The sequence below is a fragment of the Pseudoliparis swirei genome, chromosome 11 (genome assembly GCF_029220125.1).
Source record: "Pseudoliparis swirei isolate HS2019 ecotype Mariana Trench chromosome 11, NWPU_hadal_v1, whole genome shotgun sequence".
Lineage (NCBI taxonomy): Eukaryota > Metazoa > Chordata > Actinopteri > Perciformes > Liparidae > Pseudoliparis > Pseudoliparis swirei.
This window is the reverse complement of record NC_079398.1, coordinates 3661101-3682383: the sequence shown is the minus strand read 5'-3', so window position 1 is coordinate 3682383 and position 21283 is coordinate 3661101. Positions and strand designations below refer to the sequence as shown.

Sequence of the window (21283 nt, the reverse complement as noted above, 5' to 3'; positions counted from 1 at the left end):
ACATTGAATGGGGTCAAATTGACCCGAAAGGTAACAGGAGGGTTAAATACGAGCGTGGAACATTTACTCGCAGCTGTCCAAAGAGTGATGAGGAGAAAAAAAAGAGAAGAGTGCTGGGTCTAAAAGCTGAAATGGGTGCATTCCTGGCCATGTAGAGGAGACTTGCTGAAGCTGTCAGTGGGAATCAGAGCGGCGACTGTGACGCACCGTTTCAATATTGATTTCATAAATAAACAAAGCTAACCATCGATCCTAATGCTATTTTGCATTTCAATTACTGCTCCGAAACGTAACCTTCAAACAGCTGGCCGTTCAATACCAATAGCCTTCACCGATAAACACCCACAGCGTTAGCCGCCTTACATCACATTTTCTTACCTCGTGTGAATTATGACCTACAAGTTTTCCCTCCACGACGTTTAGGACAGAGCGGTTGAAAAGCCGCAGCAGACTTGGCCAACACAGGAAACCTCACTGAGGGGGTTTCTTGTCACTAATCTACAGTCGTCCGTGTATTTCTTGACTGTTATTTTTCTAAACTTCAGCGTTCTAGATGGTGTGCGTTGGTGTGTGTGTGTGTGTGTAAATGTAGCGGACCCCTTCAATGTTGGAGCAACAGGAAGAAGTGCTGACGCACCGTGTCAGTGATAGCACTCTGCTGCCACAAGGGCGTGAGAGCCCACGCAGGCTAGCATTATCCTTCTAGACTAATGGACCTAGTTATTTTTAAACAGATCCTCGCACTGCGGCGGAGGTGTCCAAGGTTACAACGGATGAGAAATCAGGAGGGAGGCGTGTGGTGACGGCTGGTGGTTTCTGTGCGGGTGGATGTTGTGAAATAGCCAAAAGGGCCTGGTAGCTAATCGCCGCGAGGGCCAAACATCGCACGGGGACTCGAGAGACGGCATGTTATGACAGCAGTATCATCCAGAATGTACCAGGAATATTGAAAAAAAATTAAATGTGATACTTTTTTGAAAACTTTGTGAGCAAAAGTTCTCTTACAATATGAAAATATTTACACCGAGTTGTGGGCACAATATTGAATAGTACGGCTCGTAATAATCCAGAACCGAACAGGTCTGGATACTGCATGCTTACTCTTATTTTCCTAATAAATGACCCACGAAAATAGAGGCACCCAACACTACTTCAAATAAGTGAGTTAAAGCCGCTCTAACTCAAATGCATCTGAAGCTACAGAACAGTGAACATCCAGTGTCAATATACCCTGCATCCCCATTTGGCCTGGAGAGGGACAACATGCTCTTCCCCCTCCAACCCCCCCCCCCCCCTCAGCCTGAGCTGAGTGACATATTTACAGTGAAAGTAATGATACTAGATACCAGAAATGAGAGGGCTCCAGCGTGGCCAGTGGACTCAGGAATCTCTCTAATGAATTGGACAACAAAGCCCTGTTGGTACAAGGAAGAAGTATTTAGAATTGGGTGACAGACTGAATTTTAAAACATCAGGGTTTACTTAAAAATAAAAAATAAAAAAAGAGGCACACATCCCAACACCCCCTAAAAGCTCAGAGAGATGAGGAGGGTGGGATGGGGACAGGTGGGCTGGGGGGCTGGACTCCGCCGCTACAGAGGCCACCGGCTCCTGGCTCGCAGCGCGGTGGCCATCCTCGGCCAGGAGCTTCTTCTGGTAATGTATTCTGAAACCAAATTACCGTAAGCTGATCCCATCTGGATAGTGTCTGTGCGCGGCTGCTTTGGTTACCCACCACTGCCTCTAGCCTGCGATAGCATCTCCATGAAGACAGCAAAAATCTGATTAACCCAATAACAATGAAACACTTGGTCAAAGAGCAAAGAGCTTTTAACTTAAGACACACTAATGCAATTCCCTCGCCTTGTTTTCTGAAACCTAATAAGAATCAAGCAGACGGACTGCTAGAGATGGGTGTTTGCAGGCTCTAATGCAGCACGCTGGGAATAAAGTCAAATGAATTGAAATCTAATTCATCATTGTGTGCTAACTTCTCTGTAAAGAAAATACATTAAAAAGCTCTTATTTCATGAAGGGGAATGGGATAGCCTAGTTAGTTCATAGCAGTGGCTCTGCCAGGGCTTAAGGGAAGCGAGGGTGTTGATGGAACATTTAGAAGCAGAAAGACGTCACATCTCAATTCAATTCTAGCGAGCACAGAGGAACTCAAACTGACGGTCCTCGGCATTGGCTGACTTCTGAGTGGCGCGAGCCGCCACCGCAATACAAGATCAACAATACGCCTGTCAGACTCGCACAGCGAGCGGATCGCCGCTGTGCCCGGGCCAAGAGAAAGTCGTACTGGAAGAAGTCAAGCACAAGTAGATAACAGGTGGAGTGCAACGGGCTACATACCAGCGGCGGTGTGAGAAACACATTTTGAGAGAGACTACATATAGAATTAAACTTTCAGTAAAAACGGTGAAAACTCACACGCACTCGCGTTGCTAAACTGTGCAAGAGGTGCACGTCTCTCTATTCTGAAGGCAACACTGTGTTTCCATCCAGTGGCGATGCCCTCGGGTGGATCTAGAGAGAGGATACCACAGACCTGTGCCAATTACATGGAGCACATACGTCCCACAGCCACGTCCAGCCCACCGTGAGGGGCTGCACAGAGCACTGCTGGACCAGGAGGAGGAGCACCGTCAGGCCAATGCTGGACAGGTCCCACGGATAAACTAAAGGAAGCCATGTCATCAGGAAAATGCTAATTTACTGTCGCCATTTATTCATAAATTACTGTGACAGATTGTTGAGTTTAGGAGTAAGATAAAAGATTGATTGCATCCACATTTGATCTACATTTGATCTACTATTTCTAAACACACCAGAGTTATTTATAAATCAAACACCCGTTTGCAACTCGGCTTTGAAGGAGCAAATGCTCTTTTCCCTGTTATATTAAATCTTATTAATCCATATTAATCAAATACAATGATCCTGGGACACAGAAATTAAACTGCTTTCTTGTGTGCCATTAAATATTAATCAGTATTTCTTTTTATCATATACACATTCTAAATCAGTGTACACCATTATTAAAACTCTAATAATATGTCAATATGCAACTGTATAGTTTTGGGTGGAAAAATGCATAACTAATATAAACATTGACTGCAATATATTGCTGATACATATTTTGCATGTAGAAATTTAGGAACATATTATTTTGCATTTGATAAATTAAGTAAACCATTTGAGAGTAGAAGTAAAATCAAAATACATTTAGGAATTTTTTTCAGTTTACCTGAAATGAGAAAAAGTCAAACATAGTCAACTAAAACTGAAAACATTTTAAACAAATGATTTTCAACACAACTACAAATGTCCAATGTTTTTATGTTTAACAATGTTTCTTCTTGTTGCAATACACATGATAAGAAATGTGTTGGGATGTTTTTAGGGGAAATAATTTGAAAAGGAAATATAACCTCCTCAGATTTAAGGGTAATTATTTATCAAATTATAAATATATGTGGGGGTTTGTATAAAGATCTGCTTAAAATAAATAATACAAATTAAAGTAGTTTGCCTGAAGAATACTTGCAGGGAATACTACAATGAAAATATGTACACTTGAACATAGAAAACTTGCCCCCCTGTTACTGCTGTTTGTGTAATTGTGAGTCAGATAAATAAGCGAGCTTTCATAATCCATTATAGGATGAACAAAAGGAGATTATTAAATGTCTCTCTAAAATAGAAATATCTTCTCTAGAATTACTTTTTTAATTGTCAGTGATTAAAGTAAAGTAAAGAATATATGTGGCCAAATGGGTCAGTAAGGCAACACATGCAAACAACAATCAGCTTACTAACTTTACACTATATTATAACCTGTTACGTATTTTCACTGCATGTAGAATACTTCTTTAAAATGTAAGGAATTAAAAACTAAACTAAAGTCCTCAATTTTGATTGAATAATGTTCAGAACACGAGAAGCTTAGTTACAAGTTGACACACATTTTAACTAATGTTCTGCATATTTTACAAGATACAGAATCTAATTGAAATTGTCTAAATGTGTAAATGACTTATCAAGCAACTATGATAGTTTTTTTCACAAATCACTACTTTTGCACCTCTACTATTTTATCAAGATTCATTTCCAAATGTAATATTTTATATCATATAATAAAGATTGATATACAAAATTATCTACACATTTATATATATATAAACATCCTTACACAAGTTCAAAGTTTTAGTCTGTCAATTTACAGGGATATGTTGAATTAAATACATTGAGATTAACATTGAAAAAAACAGATTTTTCACAACTAAAGATTATAAGTATATTATTTTGTATGGAATTAAAACTCTGGATATTTTGGCAAAGTTAAAGTGTGGTAGATGTCCCGGCAGCCAGGAGGCAGCTCGCCTCGTGCGCCGCTGGCCGGGACCGACTGGCCGGCTCCCTGAGGTCACCGAGCGTCCTTCATTTGGCTTTTCTGACGACAAATATTACACCGTGTAATTTATCCTCTCCAATTTCACGGCTGCACGTTAATCTCATCTCGTTCAAAAATATATTCTCCCTGTGCGGCGGAATCTAAGAACAAAGCCATCAGCAAACAACCTCCTAACCCAACTGGACAGGTACCCCACATTCTTTCGGAAAGGAATACACAGTTTGCAGAGGGCACGCTAAATCAATCAGCCATGCTCTGAATGGAATTTAAAAAGACGCCAGTCTTTCTCTCCCACACGATGTGCTCACTCAATAAATCTACACACATACACAGTTGCACCTGCCCTGTTGCCCTATACCGTCAAGTCCTCCGTGATTTAAGAGCCCTTAGAACAAGGAACTAGAGAAAGTGCATCTTTTAGAGTGTGAGGAGGTGTGAGATGGGAGATGAACATGAGAAAACATGACTGCTAAAACAAGAACAAGTTCAGTGCCTAGACGACTGGGGTTCAGGAAACAAAAGTAGAGCAGTAAAAAAAAAAAAAAAAAAAAAAAGATAAGGGAAAAGAAACAGAACGAAAGAATGACAGAAGAAATACAACTGCATCACAACAGAGGGGTTAAAAGTTAAAGTGACAGAAGGAAAGAAAGAAACAAGGTGCACCTACTGGTTATGATAGCTGAGAGGGTCTGGAAGACAAAGTTCTGAAATGTCCATCAGTCCAGTTTTAGCATTCCAGGAATGAGAGGAAGAGGAAAGAGAAAACAACTGAGACCCGCTTCTTCCCCAAATGATGGCACAGCACCCTCAGAGACAACGCTGCCGAAAGCCCCTCCAGCACGCCGCCCCCAGCCTGCACAGGTATGTCGGACTCGCGTGTGTGCGTGAGCATGTGTGTCGTGTGTTTGCGTGTTTATGTCTATATGTGTGTGTGAGAGAGAGTGTGTCTGAGTGTATGTAAGTGAAAGTGTGTGTGGATGAAAGAGAGAGAGACGGAGAGAAAGTGAAGGGGGGAGGGACAGATAGACGGAGGAGGTAAAGGGGGGTGAGACAGAGAAAGAAGCGCAGGCAGCGGGACGAGCGCTAAGATGGAGAGAGCATGAGAGCGCGAGCGAGGGGAATGACTCTTTCCGCGGTCGGGATAGGGCTCTTTAAGACTCAAGGGCTTGATGAATATGGAACAGCTGCCGTTGGCTGGCTCCGAGGGGCAGGACTTAGAGCGACAGAGGGGCCGGCGCAGCGCTGGGGAGGAGGGATCCAAACGCTCACTCACACACTCCGCTATATGCACAGCTACAACACACACACACACACACACACACACAAGCTCACAGAGACAAAACAACCTATCAGATGAACAACAGAGACCAGGAGAACAGTCTGCACACAAAGTTTCCATCTCAATGCAATCAAAAGAGTTGTGACATTATATGAATATTAATCAATAGAAGTAAAGACGCTCGGTCTTGGTGCGTGCAGTGAGCATTTATGGTATTGAAAAATTAAATAAATCATGGTTTCTTTTTTTCTGCATTGACTTGTAAAAAAATGCAACATTTACTATGTATTTAATTTAAAAGAATCTTTAAAATCTTTTTTTATTTTGTAATTCATATTTGATGATATATTTGAAGAAAAGCATTTTATCTCAACTTCTTATCCGATTGCTTACATAAACATGAATTTCACTGATCTCCGCAACCGAAGCAAAGCGCCACGACGACAACAGAGAACTTCACCAAGCGATTTCAGAACTTGACGATGACAATATAAAAAAACATACAGTAATCGACTCTATGCATTTTTAAGATACCGAAATGCAGCCTGTACACGGCGAGATAACTCATAACAAAGTCAAATCTGACACGAGCCAAACTATAGAAGCTCCAGCAAGCAGTCGAGTGCACCTGCAGCACTTTACTTCCAAAAAGCAATAGCTTTTAAACCACTAAGGACAGCAAATGTATTTATTGAGCTGTGTGTTACATGTGAGGTAGCACTGTGAGCCTTTCACCACCTGTGAGAGATGATCTCGAGCCATAACTCATATTCTGGAAGCCCATCAGCTCCTAAAGCAGCGGAACATCCAGCTCTGTCTTCTCTAACCTGAGCTTTAGAAGCGCCTGTGTTTCACTGTTGATCAAGCTCAGGAAGAATGCCGAGAATGCAGATTCCATTTCACAGCCAGCGAGGGTGTCTCCGTGTTACTGTATCCCAACCGTAGAAGAACACAGCTCACCATGGCATCTGATCGGAGAAACGGGCAGTCCGGCAATGGCCGACACTTGTCCGAGTCAAGCAGAAAGCAGCGGCAGCAGCTCGTCCGCTTCTCGAAAGCTCACAAGGTGCCTGACAGCAGTTTTCAGCTTGTTCAGTAAAAATAAGAGTGAGTGAGGAGGAGTCCAGATCCAGCAGCAGATTCGTGCAAAAGGGTGTGTGAGGTCGCTCTGCTGCTCTCTGGTTTTCTCTGCGGAACAGGAACAGCATAACCCTTGGAGAGGAATCCAGTTCCATTCATCGGCTCACGTTGCTCTAATCAATGCACAAACATCACGCAATCCCTATTGATCATCACAGGCCTATTGATGTGCAGCAAGAGTGCCTCCACAGTGGCACAGATCACATAGCATCTGCTCTCTTTTTGTAACTAAAACAAATGACTAAATAAATAAAAATCCAATTAAGATTGATGCCAAGTCAAACACCTGTCAGTGTAATTCCTTAAAGAGGAATACAATTGCTATCAAACACAGTTCTCTTACTTCAAGAAGACACTGCAGGACATACGGTACTAAGAGAAATACAAACACATCTCTACATCCCACAGGGGACAAAGTATACTGTATAGTGTTCTTCCTTATTCATAAGAGTTCTAATAAGTCTGCTATTTATTCAGGTTGTGGCATTCTCTCATTTGGGATGTAAAAAAAATAATAATCATCTTCAAAACAGTAATTTTGAGTAGAATTGCTGCTAAAACCACATCATAATTCTAAAGTGCAAATAGCTGATGCAGCATGATTTAAACGGGGCGACTTAGTGACGACTCAAGGGGGATCAGGAGGTGTTCCTTCTTCAAGACAGACTGCAATATCATCCTGGTATCTCGCCTGTGTCCCGTCTCTCATGCTGATAAACGCCTTCACTTGATAAATGACATTTCTGCATATTTTCTTTTGGCCTCCCAAGGCTTTCGACTGACACTGCACAGACTTTTGTCACGCAGTGCGCGCTATGAAAGCCCTGCTGCTGCTATCGCTCCTTCTTATCAGCTCTGTTATGAAGGAAAAAAATCACGCTAGGTGACAGTTGATTTGACAGGAAGGGATCTGATATAAATAAAGAATAGAGCTGCACTTGGCGAACACTCAATCACACACGGCACGAAAAAAAGTTAGTGCAGCGTGACAACCGAGAGCAAGGCCGAGTTATCTAACACGATATCTTTCCTTTTGTTTTAATGATAGAGATGTTTGCTTTTCTAAATAGCATCAGACATATCTGCATTTGTTTACACTTTACAGCTGGTGTTTGTTTACATGTACTGTATGTACAGTATGGGTGGAGCACTTAGAAAACAGTGAGAAGAGCTTACTCCACAAGAGGTCAAACTACAGTCAGCTATGCAGTGTTGCCTCAAGAGAATTAGTGTCCCTAAAATGATACAGCCTTCATTTGGTTTTCATAGCACTACTGCAGAACTTAGATGTTACCAGTGCTGAAGGTAAAAGTGCACGTCTGCTGAACTTTATAGAGCAAATTAAAGCCTCTTGGTGGTGTGATAATGTTGCTTTTATCCATTTTATAACTGTCTGTCAATTTTATACAACGTCTGGTGACATAAACAAAGCATACAAGCACCTCAACCCAGCATCCTTAAAACTGCACGTTTGCACATAGGCCTAATTAGCAAAGACATCTGCAGTGTGAGTGGTGTGCATTCAACAACTCGACCTCAACATTTCTCTGGGAATAAACAGACAGCCAGGCCTCGTAAAGTCCTCATATTTAACCTGTTCGTGCATAGAGCAATAGTCTAATCGATCACTAAACTCAGTCACCACTCCCAGAGGAAAAGCTACGGTGCAGCCGCGCGCGCATTCATGCCTCAATTAGAGTTCAACCGCGTGCACATTAGTATAATTTAAAGTAGCTTCCGGTGTGTCGAAGCTCCTTTTTTTTTTTAAATAGCGTAGGCTACACACGTCGAGAGACAGAAGAAAACAAACAACACCAAAAGTGTGAAAAGCGAAGCCGACGTGTCTCGACTGTGTGGCGGGAGGCGCGGCTGGTCGTTGGAGAGTGTACCTTACGCGGACACGTCATGGCACGGCCCCGTCTGAGCGCACGGGCGGCTCCGGGTCGTGGTCGTGGTGCCGGGGTGTGCTGGTGATGTGGCTCTGCGTGTGTGTGAGCGCGCCGCTCTTCCACCGTCACACACCGCAGCCACGCGAGCAACTCCTCCTCCGGCGCGCGCCCGGTGGCTAAAAGCAAACACCTCCAGCGGCGCGGCGGGACCGGGTGAGCGGGGTCAAATGGGAGTCAGGGGCCGGGCAAACGGAACCCGCTTTCGGCCTGTTCGGCTCGCGACTCTTAACTCACACTTCTTCTTCTTCTTTTGTTTCTGTTTCACGCCGTTTGTAACACATCGCGGAATATAGATCCTGTTGATTTATTATTTGTATTTACTGCTTCGTGAATTATTACAGGCACGTCAACCGGTGCGTAAATGTGCGGAAATGTCCGGCAGCGTACTGCGCACCTCATAGCGGTCATGTCGGCTCTCGTCACTAGTGCAGTGGGACGCGGCAGCAGATGTGAAAAGACGGAACACCACTGCAGTCGATTGGTTTCCACTAACGATGAACACATATCCGGATAGTAGATCACACACATGGCTGTATCCCATCACCCCGGCCTCCACGAACTCTATTTGATGCATGTTGTTCCATATAGTTTGCTCTGTATTTTTATGAAAACAAGGTGAAAGCACTACTGGCCCCCATGGTAACCCCTCTGCATGGCCCCTGGGGGTTCCCGGGCCCTATTTTGAGATCCACTGTCAGTGTTATGGCACAACTATATACCCGAAACATCAATATGTATACATTGTAAAATACATTTCAAAGCAGTGCACCGAACGCTACAGCTTCTGGTCCCCTTTTCCTTTTCTACATGTGATAAAAACGATTTGAAAAATTGTTCATGTCATTTCTGTTTCATCCTGTCTTATGAAGGGATTTCCTCCACCCATTTTACATTCTCCATCATCGACTGACTGCCTCAGCTGTGGCCCAGAGCATGAAGCCAGCTGACAGCAGTCACCAGCTCGATCATCTCCACTAGAGGGAGGGCTCTCTCAGAACAAGGCCACCAAGGAGCTGCAGCAGAGGTACCTTTATTTATTTATTTCCCCCCGGGTGATAGTGTAATTCATAAAGTGTCTGAATGACAGCCAGGACAGTGCCAACCGCCTGGCACACAATGGAGACTCTACTGCATTGACTTCTGAGCACACAAAAAACCTCTCCATTACAAACGTGTAATTATTGTCCTTAATAGATTAATTCATGCTGAAAGATAGAAATGGGTTCCATGCTATTGATGTGATCATTTCACTGAGGAAATTAAGTGACATTAAAAGAATGATATTGTCACTGTGAAAGTATCATTGATTCTTTTCTAATGCAATTAACTGTATTTGAAAATGGGACCCGCACATTGAGCTGCGCAAGGAGCACTGAGGATCACTTCATTTGTGAGAGATATAAAGACCAAATTATCCCATCAAAGAGAAAATCTATAAATGTAATGGCACCGCGCTTCGGCACTAAGTAATGACAACAGCGGTCCTGTTCAGTTCCCTGTGTTCGGTGCATTAACTACCAGTGAGCGGCTCTCAACAACCCACCGAAGGATCCTCCAGGTGGTGAAGGAGAATATCGCTGAATGTACAGATTCACAATCGCTCGCAACTTTTTTTTTATTGGCTAACATAAACAATCCTCGCTGAAAAGTAGGAGCCGTGAGATGACGGGCTCTAATATATAACGCCATTGCTAATGAGTGGAAAAGTGGTTTTGTGGAGTTGTCGAATCTTCGTTTCAGTTCCGACACTTAAAGAGCGAATATCTCTTCGGGGTCTCTCCTGCCCGCTGGTGTACTTTGAGGATTAGCTGTAATGCATCGGATGGCCCTTTGAAAACGAGATAGAATGAGATGACCATTTGTTGCTCGTTGCTTTTAGATTGAGAGTCAATCGGGGTTCCCATGCGTCCTACATTTTTGTAATACCACTTGTGCGCGTGTCGTTTTGTTGACTTTCCTTCGTTCTGCGGTTCGTTTTGACGGATTCCTACAAAAGCGTGCCTGTGCGCCGGTTACCGGTCCACGCAGCGCCCTAACCCAATTACAGGGTTGGTAATCCAGTGAAACGAAATTCAGTGAAGAGACGGAGAGGCAGGCAGAGAAAGAAAAACATGAAACATCAGACACGACCACTGATATGATGTCCTAGCATCAGAGGAATCGGGCATCAATCTCCAGCCACGGTCAAACATGCTGCATTATTCAAACCCAAACATTTTCCTTTGAGCGATTAAAACTAAATCAGAGGGTCCGAAGCCTCTCTCCCTGCACCTGCTGTCAGCCGCTCTCCATCCCATCCTCGCCTAAATTTCATTTAGGAGATATCTTCCTCCCTTTCCGTCTCTCTCGTGCGCTCCACATCGCTGTCCCTTCTCCCTTCTCGGATTCAGTGCCCTGAGATTTACTTGCTTAACAAATATGGACAGGGGACCTAAGTGGTTTTAGAAATCTTCGAATGGACTTTGGAGTGCCTGGGCTGTGCTGGGTGACAACAGTCTCTCTGTCTCTCTCTCCCACTAACCCATGTGTGTGTGTGTGTGTGTGTGTGTCTGTTTATGTTTATGTCTGCATGTGTGTGTGTGCCTCCTCATGCTCTCCCAGACTCCCTGGCTGGGAGATGGCAGCGCTGGGTGGAGCGGCAGTCTGGAAATGAGATAAGGATGTCTGATTCATAGGATCTGACAGGAAATCTATACTCTGCAATGTTTATAATCCAGCCATTACTACACAGCCAAATGAAAGAACAATAATCCAATCATTTACTCCATATTTACCTGAAGCAGATTCTCGGCTTTAACGGTAAAGTGCATTGCGTGGTGACGGGGGCTGTAAAGCGGCCGATATGGACGAGGGTGCGGCGGCGGGTGTCGGGGGCAGTTTCTTGCTCGGAGAGAGGAGGACATGGAGGAGGGCGAAGATGGACTGTCCTCAGGGGAGGTATGTGTCTACAGAAGACGGGACGCCTCACCTGTGTGCACTCGGCAGGGTCAAGGGTCGCTCATTACTCATCATTAAGACCCCATTGATTCGAGTACCTTCAAAAAAGGGAGTAGAGAGTTTTCGAAATGGGAGTTTAAAGGTTACCGAGATGAGCTCCGACGAGAAAGAAAATAATCCTCAACACGCACGTACTGTGTTAGCAAAAGGCTTCTACTATTACACAGCTCACAGGGGAGGTGTAACGGGGCTCTCTCACGGATCCTGTGTCATCTCCAACAGAGAAGTCCTTAGAGCTAATGTCTCACCATAAGCAGAGAGGAATTCTCTGGTGGGGGTTTACTTGTCATGGAGTCCTTCATGGACAGTACGAGCGGCTCTTCATTGTGTACGAGGGGGAGGTTTATCTTATTTGGAAAAGTGAAGGGGGCCTGCCCTTATCTGTCAATAAACAGTAATTAGATTTTGTGGCCGATAGCGTCGATTGGTTTCTAATCTAGCTGTCGCCCTAGACGTGTGTAATTAAAATCCTGATTGATAAAGGGGCCCGCCCACGCCACCACTTTACCAGACCCTACCCCCGACCCCTTCAAAACACAAACGAGAGAGATATGAAAGAAGGCCCGGGGAGAAAACTGCACTACTTATTGATTAGCTATATCTGCCTTCCTATCAATGCCCTTTTCCCACAATAGAGGGGCTAGTACAAAGGTTTCCTACGTAAAACTTCATAGCTAATCTTCATCCCCGCAGATTTGTATCTTCTCCGGAAACAACCAACATTTTACCCAGGAAAACAGAAATGTAAGCGACTTGTGCTTGTGACAAAAAAACAACAGCAAAATAACATTTGCATGTGTCTGTATGAAACTCCCTTATCGAGATGATAAAACATGCTAACCACTAAGGATGGACAGCTTACTATCATCGTAATGCAATAAAGGCAAAACGCCCTTTGGGCAATACCGATATGAAAAAGGAATGGAAGTTCACTAATGGGGCTGTGAACACAAAAATAAGCTCCACACACACACACACAGGTGAATGTCAAATGTGTATCACGCATTACACAAATAAGGGAGTACCTTCAAGTCCGAGGTCTCCCATGGAGAGTAGCGAGGCTGAAAGATGTTCAAAAACAGCGCCTCCAGACTCCACGTCATCGGGGTCCATGCAGACAGACGAGCCCGGAAGAAAGGCTGCGTGCTGTCGTGAGCTCTGAAGAAAAGAAGGGACAGTGAAGAAAGTGAAATAGTGAGAGAGGAGAGCAGGACAGAGGGAACACATCGGGTGAAGAGACGTCCAGCCAAGTGAGCGTTCAGCCGCTCCGGCCAGCGAACGTCTCGCCGTGACCCCGAACCTCAGACCGGCAGATAATCCGTCTTTTAAAGTCACTTTTTTTGTCCGCAGGATTTTTTAAAGCTGTGTAAACTGGGAGAGCGCAGGCCTGTGACCTTTCCTGTCTGACACTGGTCACCCGCTGTCACGTGGCAGGCTTGACCCACGGCGGTGAGTGATGGCTGCATACTCTGCTTCACCTCCCCGTGTAACACATATGCTCTGGCAAAGACGCACACCGTGCCCACTGTGGAGGGAATAAACCGCCTCTCACTCAGCAGCACACCATTGCTCCTAACGCATCAAGAACATAATAAATCACAAATTAGAAGTGGATGTATTTCGAGGGGGTGGACCTTCTAGAAAGCACTGGTCCAGAGCTTAATTTGATTCTTAATGGAAGGCAAAATTTCCAACGGAAAACTTTCATTGGCCACAAAATGACTTTCCTTAGTTTTCACGTTGTTGCACCGAGAGAGAGAGAGAGAGATTGAGTTTGATAAGTGCTGTCGCTGCAGTGCCAGCCCATGCATGGGGTACTTCATTTAACCCATTTCTGTAATTTCTTCACTAAACAGGGGTGATTAAAAAGCTACCTAAATAAATGGAGCATCCACTGAAAGAAGAAGTTTTCTTTTTAACTTCTTAACCAAACATCTGGTTCATTACTTGTCCTTTAAACATCTCATTTGTAGAATAAGGATTTGAGTCTTGACTGTATTTGTCATTTCATACAATCTACAGATTTCGGAGTTTTTAGGATTTGTTCAACATTTTGATGTCTATATTCCAACATATTCTTTTTCTGTTTTGCAAAATACAAATTATGTCTTTTATGTGAAAATAAAATTCTGAAGCATTTCAAAATAAAAGTCTAATAATGTCGTTCTTGTGGATACAGTGAGGTGTGTGGTGCTCAGGGCTTGACATTATTGTCACATTATTGCCCTCTCCTCTCCTTTTCAGTAGTATGAAATATGTTATAATAATAGAGGTAGTGGACAATTACTGCAACACCTGGACAGTATACTGATGTAAAATGCAGGAGCCCTGCAATTAATTATAATATATTTCGTGAAGCAGAAACATTCAGGATTGCTTCGTGTGTCAGAGATGTGTTGATGCAGCTCTTATATGTTGTAATTCATTCAATTTTTTTAAAAGTACCTTTTTGTGTCGGTAATGGACACCTAAATGCAACCAATATGACAACATTTTAAGGTATTGCTTCATTGGATTACATTTTATTAATTTAAATGTAATCCATACCTCTCTCACTCTCAGAGCTGATTAGGCATTATACATTTATATATTATAAATTAAAGGGTTGGATTACATGCTATTTGCCGTGAATTACTGTTACTATGCTCCCTGTCTGCTACTCCAATAAAGTATAAACATACCTTTAGGCCTACATTTAAGAAAATGATCATCATTCATAAGTAATTTAAAGTACATTTTTACCCTTGAAAAACTTGGAAAGAAAGCTGCTGGATATAAACAACCTTGTCTTGCGTGAATACATGTGATTGGAGATCAGATCCTCCTTTGGATTCTTCTTAAGAATGTCTCCTCTCCTGATAATAAGGCCAGTTGCCCCTGTGGTGCCACAACAGTGGTGTGACCTTGTCACCAGGGTGCCATGTGTCACAGTGGGGGGGGGGGGGGGAGATCGTCTCCCTGCCTGGTACCCGTGCCCTACCCCCACCACAGGCCCAGCACCATCGAGGCCGGTGCAGGGAGAGGAGGAGCAGCTCCAGGCTCTGGAGAACATGACTCCAATTAAGCTGTGGAAGCCTCGCTCACGCTCCACCGCCTCGGCCCCGTCGTCCTACGCAGGAAGTGACACAGGAAACCAGGGAAGTGACTGCCCGCATCGTCAAGATCGTCACGGAGACAGACAGCTTCTGCTTTTCAAACAATTAGCACTGCGAAGGCTCACCGGGATGCACCACACACACCACCACATGAACCTGAGAGCAGAATCATACATGAATGAATATAAACATTAAACCAACAACCACGAGGAACGACTGAAGACGAAGAAAGCGTGTTTCCTGTCTTGAGAGCAGAGAGTTAAGCACACAGTAATGGACGAGAGCGATCGAGAGGCCTCGTTTCCCCCTGTGATTAAAAATGTATGTTGCCACACGCAGCCTTTGGTGTGGAACTCTCCTGGAAAAGGAGCTGGTTAATATTCAGGCCCATGTCTGGCTAATGTCTTAAAGTGATAAATAGGAGGGGGTTGCTGCCGTTTGATTGTTCTTCACAGGCAGTCTGGGAGCAGCAGCACAGGGGGATTTAAGGTGGAGGAATCCTCTCAAAGCTCCTCGTTCATTCACTCTCAGACGCCCCATCATTAATTGGGCCTGTCGACATGACTCCTCTGTACCCAGAGCCACTGGCAGCTACCATGGCGGATGAGCATTTTAAGACGGTTCAAAAGAGTCCTTGCCTCATGAAAGGCATTCAAATTACATGAAATTGCATTCATGTCAAGCCTTGCAGGCATTTTCATACAGTACACTGGCGTAATGTCTTGTTTTGAGCGCTGCATATTTGTGTGACTATCTAATCGCTCTCCTGGGAGCAAGTCTCACTATAAAGAGTATTGCTTTCAAAACTATTAACACACGATGTTTCATTCTCCAAACGACTCTATACATACAGTAAATACAGCACTGATGTCGATGAAATGAGATTCAGTTCACTGACATGTAAACATATCAATCTTTTCTAATTTAAATGAGTCGCATTGTAGACCCAAGAGAAACTGACATTGTGGAGGATAACATTCCCGTAACGAACCCATTTTTTGTTTTCTGCAAAACAAAATGAAATATTTCAGATGAAAACCCAAAAAATTCACAGGGAGTCAATATTAATACCACTGCACATAAAGACTGAATGTATTTAGAGTCGCTCGGAAGGAATCTTCATAAATCGGTTGAAGCATTAAATGTAGACGATAGATGTATCTGGATAATCTGGAGAATGAAAGGATATGAAAGGCTGTTTCAGACAGGTGTTTAACTGAAATGCCTAATTTCACATCCACACAGGTAGCTGGACCACACTGTGTGTAGCAGCAGGGACACCTGTCTTACACCTGCCTGCTCTGGGTAAGTATAGCTATGCAGGACAAGGTGAGTCCAGCCTTCACAACTTTGTGATTTCTACTTATGTTGGAGGGTGATAGCAGAAGGTGGCCAGATTTGGTTCACGATGTCAACCATGTGAGACTTTAATATGTATAACTATTAGAGGCTGTATATATGTCATGAAGTACAGCAGGGCTCTTTTTCGGGGTGGGCGTTGGCCTACTTCACGTCTATCTCGTCTGACGGTTTCTACCATTAACCTCTTCAGGAGTAACACTTGAACTCGTACTTTGAGGGAATCCGAGCTGATGTCGGTGACCTCCATTAGCTGTTATACATATTTAAAAAGAAAAAGAAGGTATTCAAGGGCACTGATTCTCCAGCCCCACTGGCTCACCGTACCTGGCCTTGTACAATAAAGTCATCCCATGTTTAACAGCGATCGCAGCGCAGGCCTGGGATGGACCGTTTATCAAAGATCACGTCACAAACTGTTTGTAGTCGGAGCCTCCGATCATCAGTCAAACTAACTCTTGCTCCAATATGTGTTTTTTTCGTGCTCCTGAAAGTATTCACACTCTCACTTTTTCTCACTCTTCCAATATTTCACTATCTTCCGCGATCACACTCGTCCAGTATCCTCCCTTAACTCCCCCCCTCCTCCTCTCCCTGCCGTGGAAGTGGTTTCTGTCATGGCGGTGGGGAAGGCTACCCGCAGCGGGAGAGATCCTAATTAACAGCCGATCCATTTGTGTGGAGCTCCTGCTTTCTGAGCACTTGTTTTATGGTGGCGCTAGGGAGCCCTGTCCAGGGAGTTGGAGGGGGATAATTGCCTTTGCCGCAGGCTGCAGTAATCTGGTCGGCTAATTCATTATTTTAATAAGTTAGCTTCTCCTCGGGGGTGTGCTAGCTGCGCTGCGCCTCAAACCTTGGTGCTGCACCTCGTTATTGTGGCGCTCTTTTACACTGCCGCCCGCACGGGGTTAATAACTGTTATTAGCCTCTCTCCTCAGCCTGCAATTTCTCGTTTAACGGGGGCGATTCAAACGAAACCTTTGCGAGCGTCTAATAATCAACCTCTCTGGAACCAGGGGTAATCCCGAAGAAGGGGTCCATATAGAGGAGAGGGGTAATGGAGGCAATTGCCTGAGTGCCTTTCCCGCCGCTCCTTTCATTACGGCTCCTGGTGTTGTTTTTGTTGTTGATGCTTCTGTTTTTTTTACTCAATTCCTTCCAAATCATCTGAGGAGAGCAGTGTTTGACTTGAGCAAAGGAAATGGATCAGATGTATACCCACAAATAAGAGGATCATTAGGTTTGCGTAACTAATGGCTTCGTTTCGGCCATAATCTTCCATCTCTCTAATAGTGGGCATGTCTCTGTGTAGAGGAGGTTTAACGACATGTTTCGCAATGACTGAATAAAAACCATGTTTCAACAGGAAGGGAATAAAAAAAGGGCTTTATGAATAGACAGATATTCTTATTCCCTTTTGAGAGGAAATACGAGCTAGACAAGACAATCCTATTATGTGTTTTTTTATATCCCTTTGCATCCGCCAATGACAAAGTCTGTCACTTTGACTAAGGAAGAGAACACATGTGGACTGTCCTTAACAGTGAAGTTAAACACAGAGGAACCAGAACGGGCACTCGGTAGAGCGCATACCTTCGCATATCACAAGATTGGGCATTGAATTATGAACATTTTGGCATTAGTTGCATGCCAATTGGAGAGAAAATTGATCGTGCTATGGTAAAAAGAAGATTTTGACATTTTCATGACCTTGACCGTGACCTTTAACCCGATCGATCCCAAAATCTAAGCAAATGGTCCCAGGATAATAACCAATCATCCCACCAAATTTCATGCGATTCGGTTTAATACTTTTTGTGTTATGCGAGTAACACGCATACAAATAAATAAATAAATACACGGCGATCAAAACATAACCTTCCGCATATTCACTGCGAAGGTAACTACACATTTTATAGCTTAAAAACGACATATTTAGCTATTTGAAAAAAAATGCATGTATGCTTTCACCACTAACTGCATCTTAATAACATCCATCTCGAGTGTTTGGTGCCCTCTGTACACCCAGCAGAGCGCGGGCCTCAGTCCATATGCTCTGTGTGGCTTGTGCTCCATCCTGTAGACTGGCCTGTTTAGCTGTCATCATGCTGTGACCTGCCAGCCTCTGTGAAATGAGCTCCTGGATATTAAAGAGGCTATCGCTTCATCTGTACTTCACCATAGTGGAGTGACGCATCACGTGGCCCTCGGCCCTGTGAAGGAGAGGAGCAATAACATCGAGGGCGGGTGATGTCGAAAAGAGGAAGGCCGTGTTCTGTGGTCAGTCATACGACTGAAAGAAAAACATGTCTGCCGTGCTTTCTCCCCGACCCAACCACACGCTTTTAAATCGCCTGACGTATTGCGCAATGTTTATCCAAGAATGTGACAGTCTGCAAATGGCCCCCGCAAGATCATTTCGCACTTTTATCTGCATCTTAAAGTTAAACCTTCTCTTAGCCACGGCCCCTTTCCGCACACAGTCGTCGCGGTTGTGCTTCATAAAGTCCTCACGTGACAGTAAATGACCTGGTTCACGATTAACTATTACCTACTTAATGTCCTTCCTGGCTTGCCACATGCGGAGCTTTGGCCTCTGGGGCTGCCTGGGGCTCGTTCAGGGCCATGGCTTTTCAAAGCCCACGCTGCCATCTGCGAGACCAGCGGCCCCGCTCCCCTTCCCAGGCTGCTGTCCTGCAGCTGGGACGGCAGAGGCCTGCGACCGTCCCACACCCAGGCGTTGACCACAACGTCATGCATATGGATCGGCAGATCGCTCGAGATGAATGCCCTGCTACGTGGACAGTATTGAGAAAAGCAATTTGTGCACAGGGAGTTTTTTTTTTATTGATTGTGTTCCTCTTATGGATATATCTAGTGTTGACGATCTCCTGCGTGAGGCAGTATTGATCAATGATATCAGCTGACATTTTGTTGTTGAAGAATTGCAGGAGTGGCATACAGCCCAGCAGCCCTGCCCACCTTAAAGCCGCTCAACTTAGCATGACTGGCTTCTAATGAGTGGTCCCTTCTCTCATCACACAATCCTGGGTCCCCCCCTCCTGCATTCATCAATTCTCATTAGGGAAAATCATCATGTTGAATACCAACTTTTGGCCAATATTCATCACTGTCAGCCCTCATCCATAGCAGCACAATGACAGACGCAGGATCCGGGAGTGCCTAAATAGCACTGACTTAGCTCTTTTATTCCCTAATCTCATCCTCAGTGCTTGTGGAGCCCCGGCAACTCTCCGCAGTGCACACTCCCTGACAGCAATTACTTTATGCAAAAAGAGTGGAGGAGATCAGTGAGTGGCGTGAGTGGGAATAAGCCTCCGCAGAAAGAACGCTGGCTGTTAGCAGGCTGCAGCATTACAATAGGACCTGCTAACTTCCCTTGGGCACTAAAGGGCAGCGAGGAGGGAGGAGAGATAGTGGACAGCCTTGTTGCACGACGACAGGGATCTCGTTGGGACATCGTCCGTCTAGGCATCATTCATGAACAGCTTCGGTTAGGTTATTACATAATTACATAGATCTATTGTTTTTGGACTCCGAAAAACAATAGAAACGTAGCGCTGATAGCTCATTTTACTTTGCGAGGTCCTTCTTCCACACAGAATGACAGCAACTTAAACTTAAGGTATACAATTAAAATATGAAATAATAATACTAAAAAAGGAGGTAAATGTATCAAATATATATAAAACTAGAATGGGCACTCGGTAGAGTGCATACCTTCGCATATCACAAGATTGGGCATTGAATTATGAACATTTTGGCATTAGTTGCATGCCAATTGGACAAAAATTTACCGTGCTATGTTAAAAAGAAGATGTTGACCTTTTAATGGCCTTGACATTGACCTTTGATCCGATCAATCCCAAAATCTAGTCAAATGGTCCCCGGATAATAACCAATCATCCCACCAAATTTCATGCGATTCTGTTTAATACTTTTTGAGTTATGCGAGTAACACATACAAATAAATAAATAAATACACGGCGATCAAAACATAACCTTCCGCATTTTCAATGCGAAGGTAATAAGGCGCAGGAATGTGAGAACAGTATTGCACAATCAGTTTCATGCAAATAAAAAGGCACATTACTGTAACCGGCCCAGAAATATTATACCACACAACCCTCCGTACAACTGTAACTTTGCATCGAGTGTGTAAATCATGTGAGTCGGCGTTGGAGCTGCTGGTTGGTGGGTTGTGTGACCTCTAGACAGGACCAGGCGTGTCCGCATTCCAGTCTTTATGTTAAACTAAGCTCACTGGACGCTGGCTCTGGCCGCATGTTTACTGTGCAGACAAGAGAGCGGTATTGATCTCTGCACCTTTAACTCTTGGCAATAAAGCAAATACGAAAATGGCCAAAAGAACTATTCCTTTAAATCAAGCCTGCTTTTTTTCTCTCCCCCCATCGGGTCCGTCTATTGTTCAGCGGCTTATCTACGTCACGGGCAGATTGCCTTCGCCAGCAATGTGTTCCCCCTCCTGTAAAAATAGCTTGTGCGTGTCATTCTCATAACGGCAGCGGGATCAATACATTCATTCCCGTTTTAGCTGCTCTGCCCCTTTGCCCACCTCACGCCCAAGAATAGGACAGCTTGCAAAAGCCGGCCGCCGTGTCAGCTAATCGCGGCCCTATTGCTTCAGTCGTTCGCGCCCCGTCGTCGGCCCACGACGGCGGCCTGCCCAGCGCGGCTAGAGGTTTTACCCAGAGGTCAGTGGGCTGGCCAGCCTGTCTCAGTCCAAATTCCCCTCCTGCCAGGTGGATCAGAGGGAGGCTAGTGGCTCGCTTCACCGCTGAGGAAATGAGATCACACTGCCACAATAGGGGGGCTGCCTTTGGAAGACCTTCATTCCAGGCGACAAGATAATAGCGGAACACCATTTGCATCAACCAAGGGGACATTATGATAAATCAGAAACCATGATGAATTATCTTAATGCTTGACACTAACAGGTGTTAACTGACTCTGAATGAGAGCTAACGAAGGCCTGTGTTTTGTTATGAAGATCTAAATGATACAT

At 44.4% G+C, this 21283-nt stretch overlaps 1 protein-coding gene and 1 long non-coding RNA gene across 5 annotated transcripts in view; one reads left to right on the top strand and one right to left on the bottom strand.

The window, feature by feature from the left end:
• Positions 1-8806, bottom strand: part of esrrb (estrogen-related receptor beta) — a 45865-nt gene extending 37059 nt beyond the window's left edge. The window contains exons 1-2 of one of the 4 annotated variants that reach the window (XM_056426121.1): positions 5085-5524; positions 1347-1415 (exon numbers count right to left, since the gene is read on the bottom strand). In XM_056426121.1, the coding sequence (XP_056282096.1) occupies positions 1347-1415; positions 5085-5134 (119 nt within the window). In that variant the 5' untranslated portion in view covers positions 5135-5524. Of the gene's footprint in view, positions 1-1346; positions 1416-5084; positions 5525-8725 lie in introns of those variants that run through there. The other 3 variants (XM_056426122.1, XM_056426125.1, XM_056426123.1) reach the window with 3 other exon arrangements.
• Positions 8807-8860: 54 nt separating this feature from the next.
• Positions 8861-13878, top strand: LOC130201277 (uncharacterized). The gene is made up of 3 exons (XR_008833160.1): positions 8861-8938; positions 9655-9809; positions 13133-13878. It is a non-coding gene; the product is annotated as an uncharacterized LOC130201277 (long non-coding RNA).
• The last annotated feature ends 7405 nt before the right edge of the window (positions 13879-21283 follow it).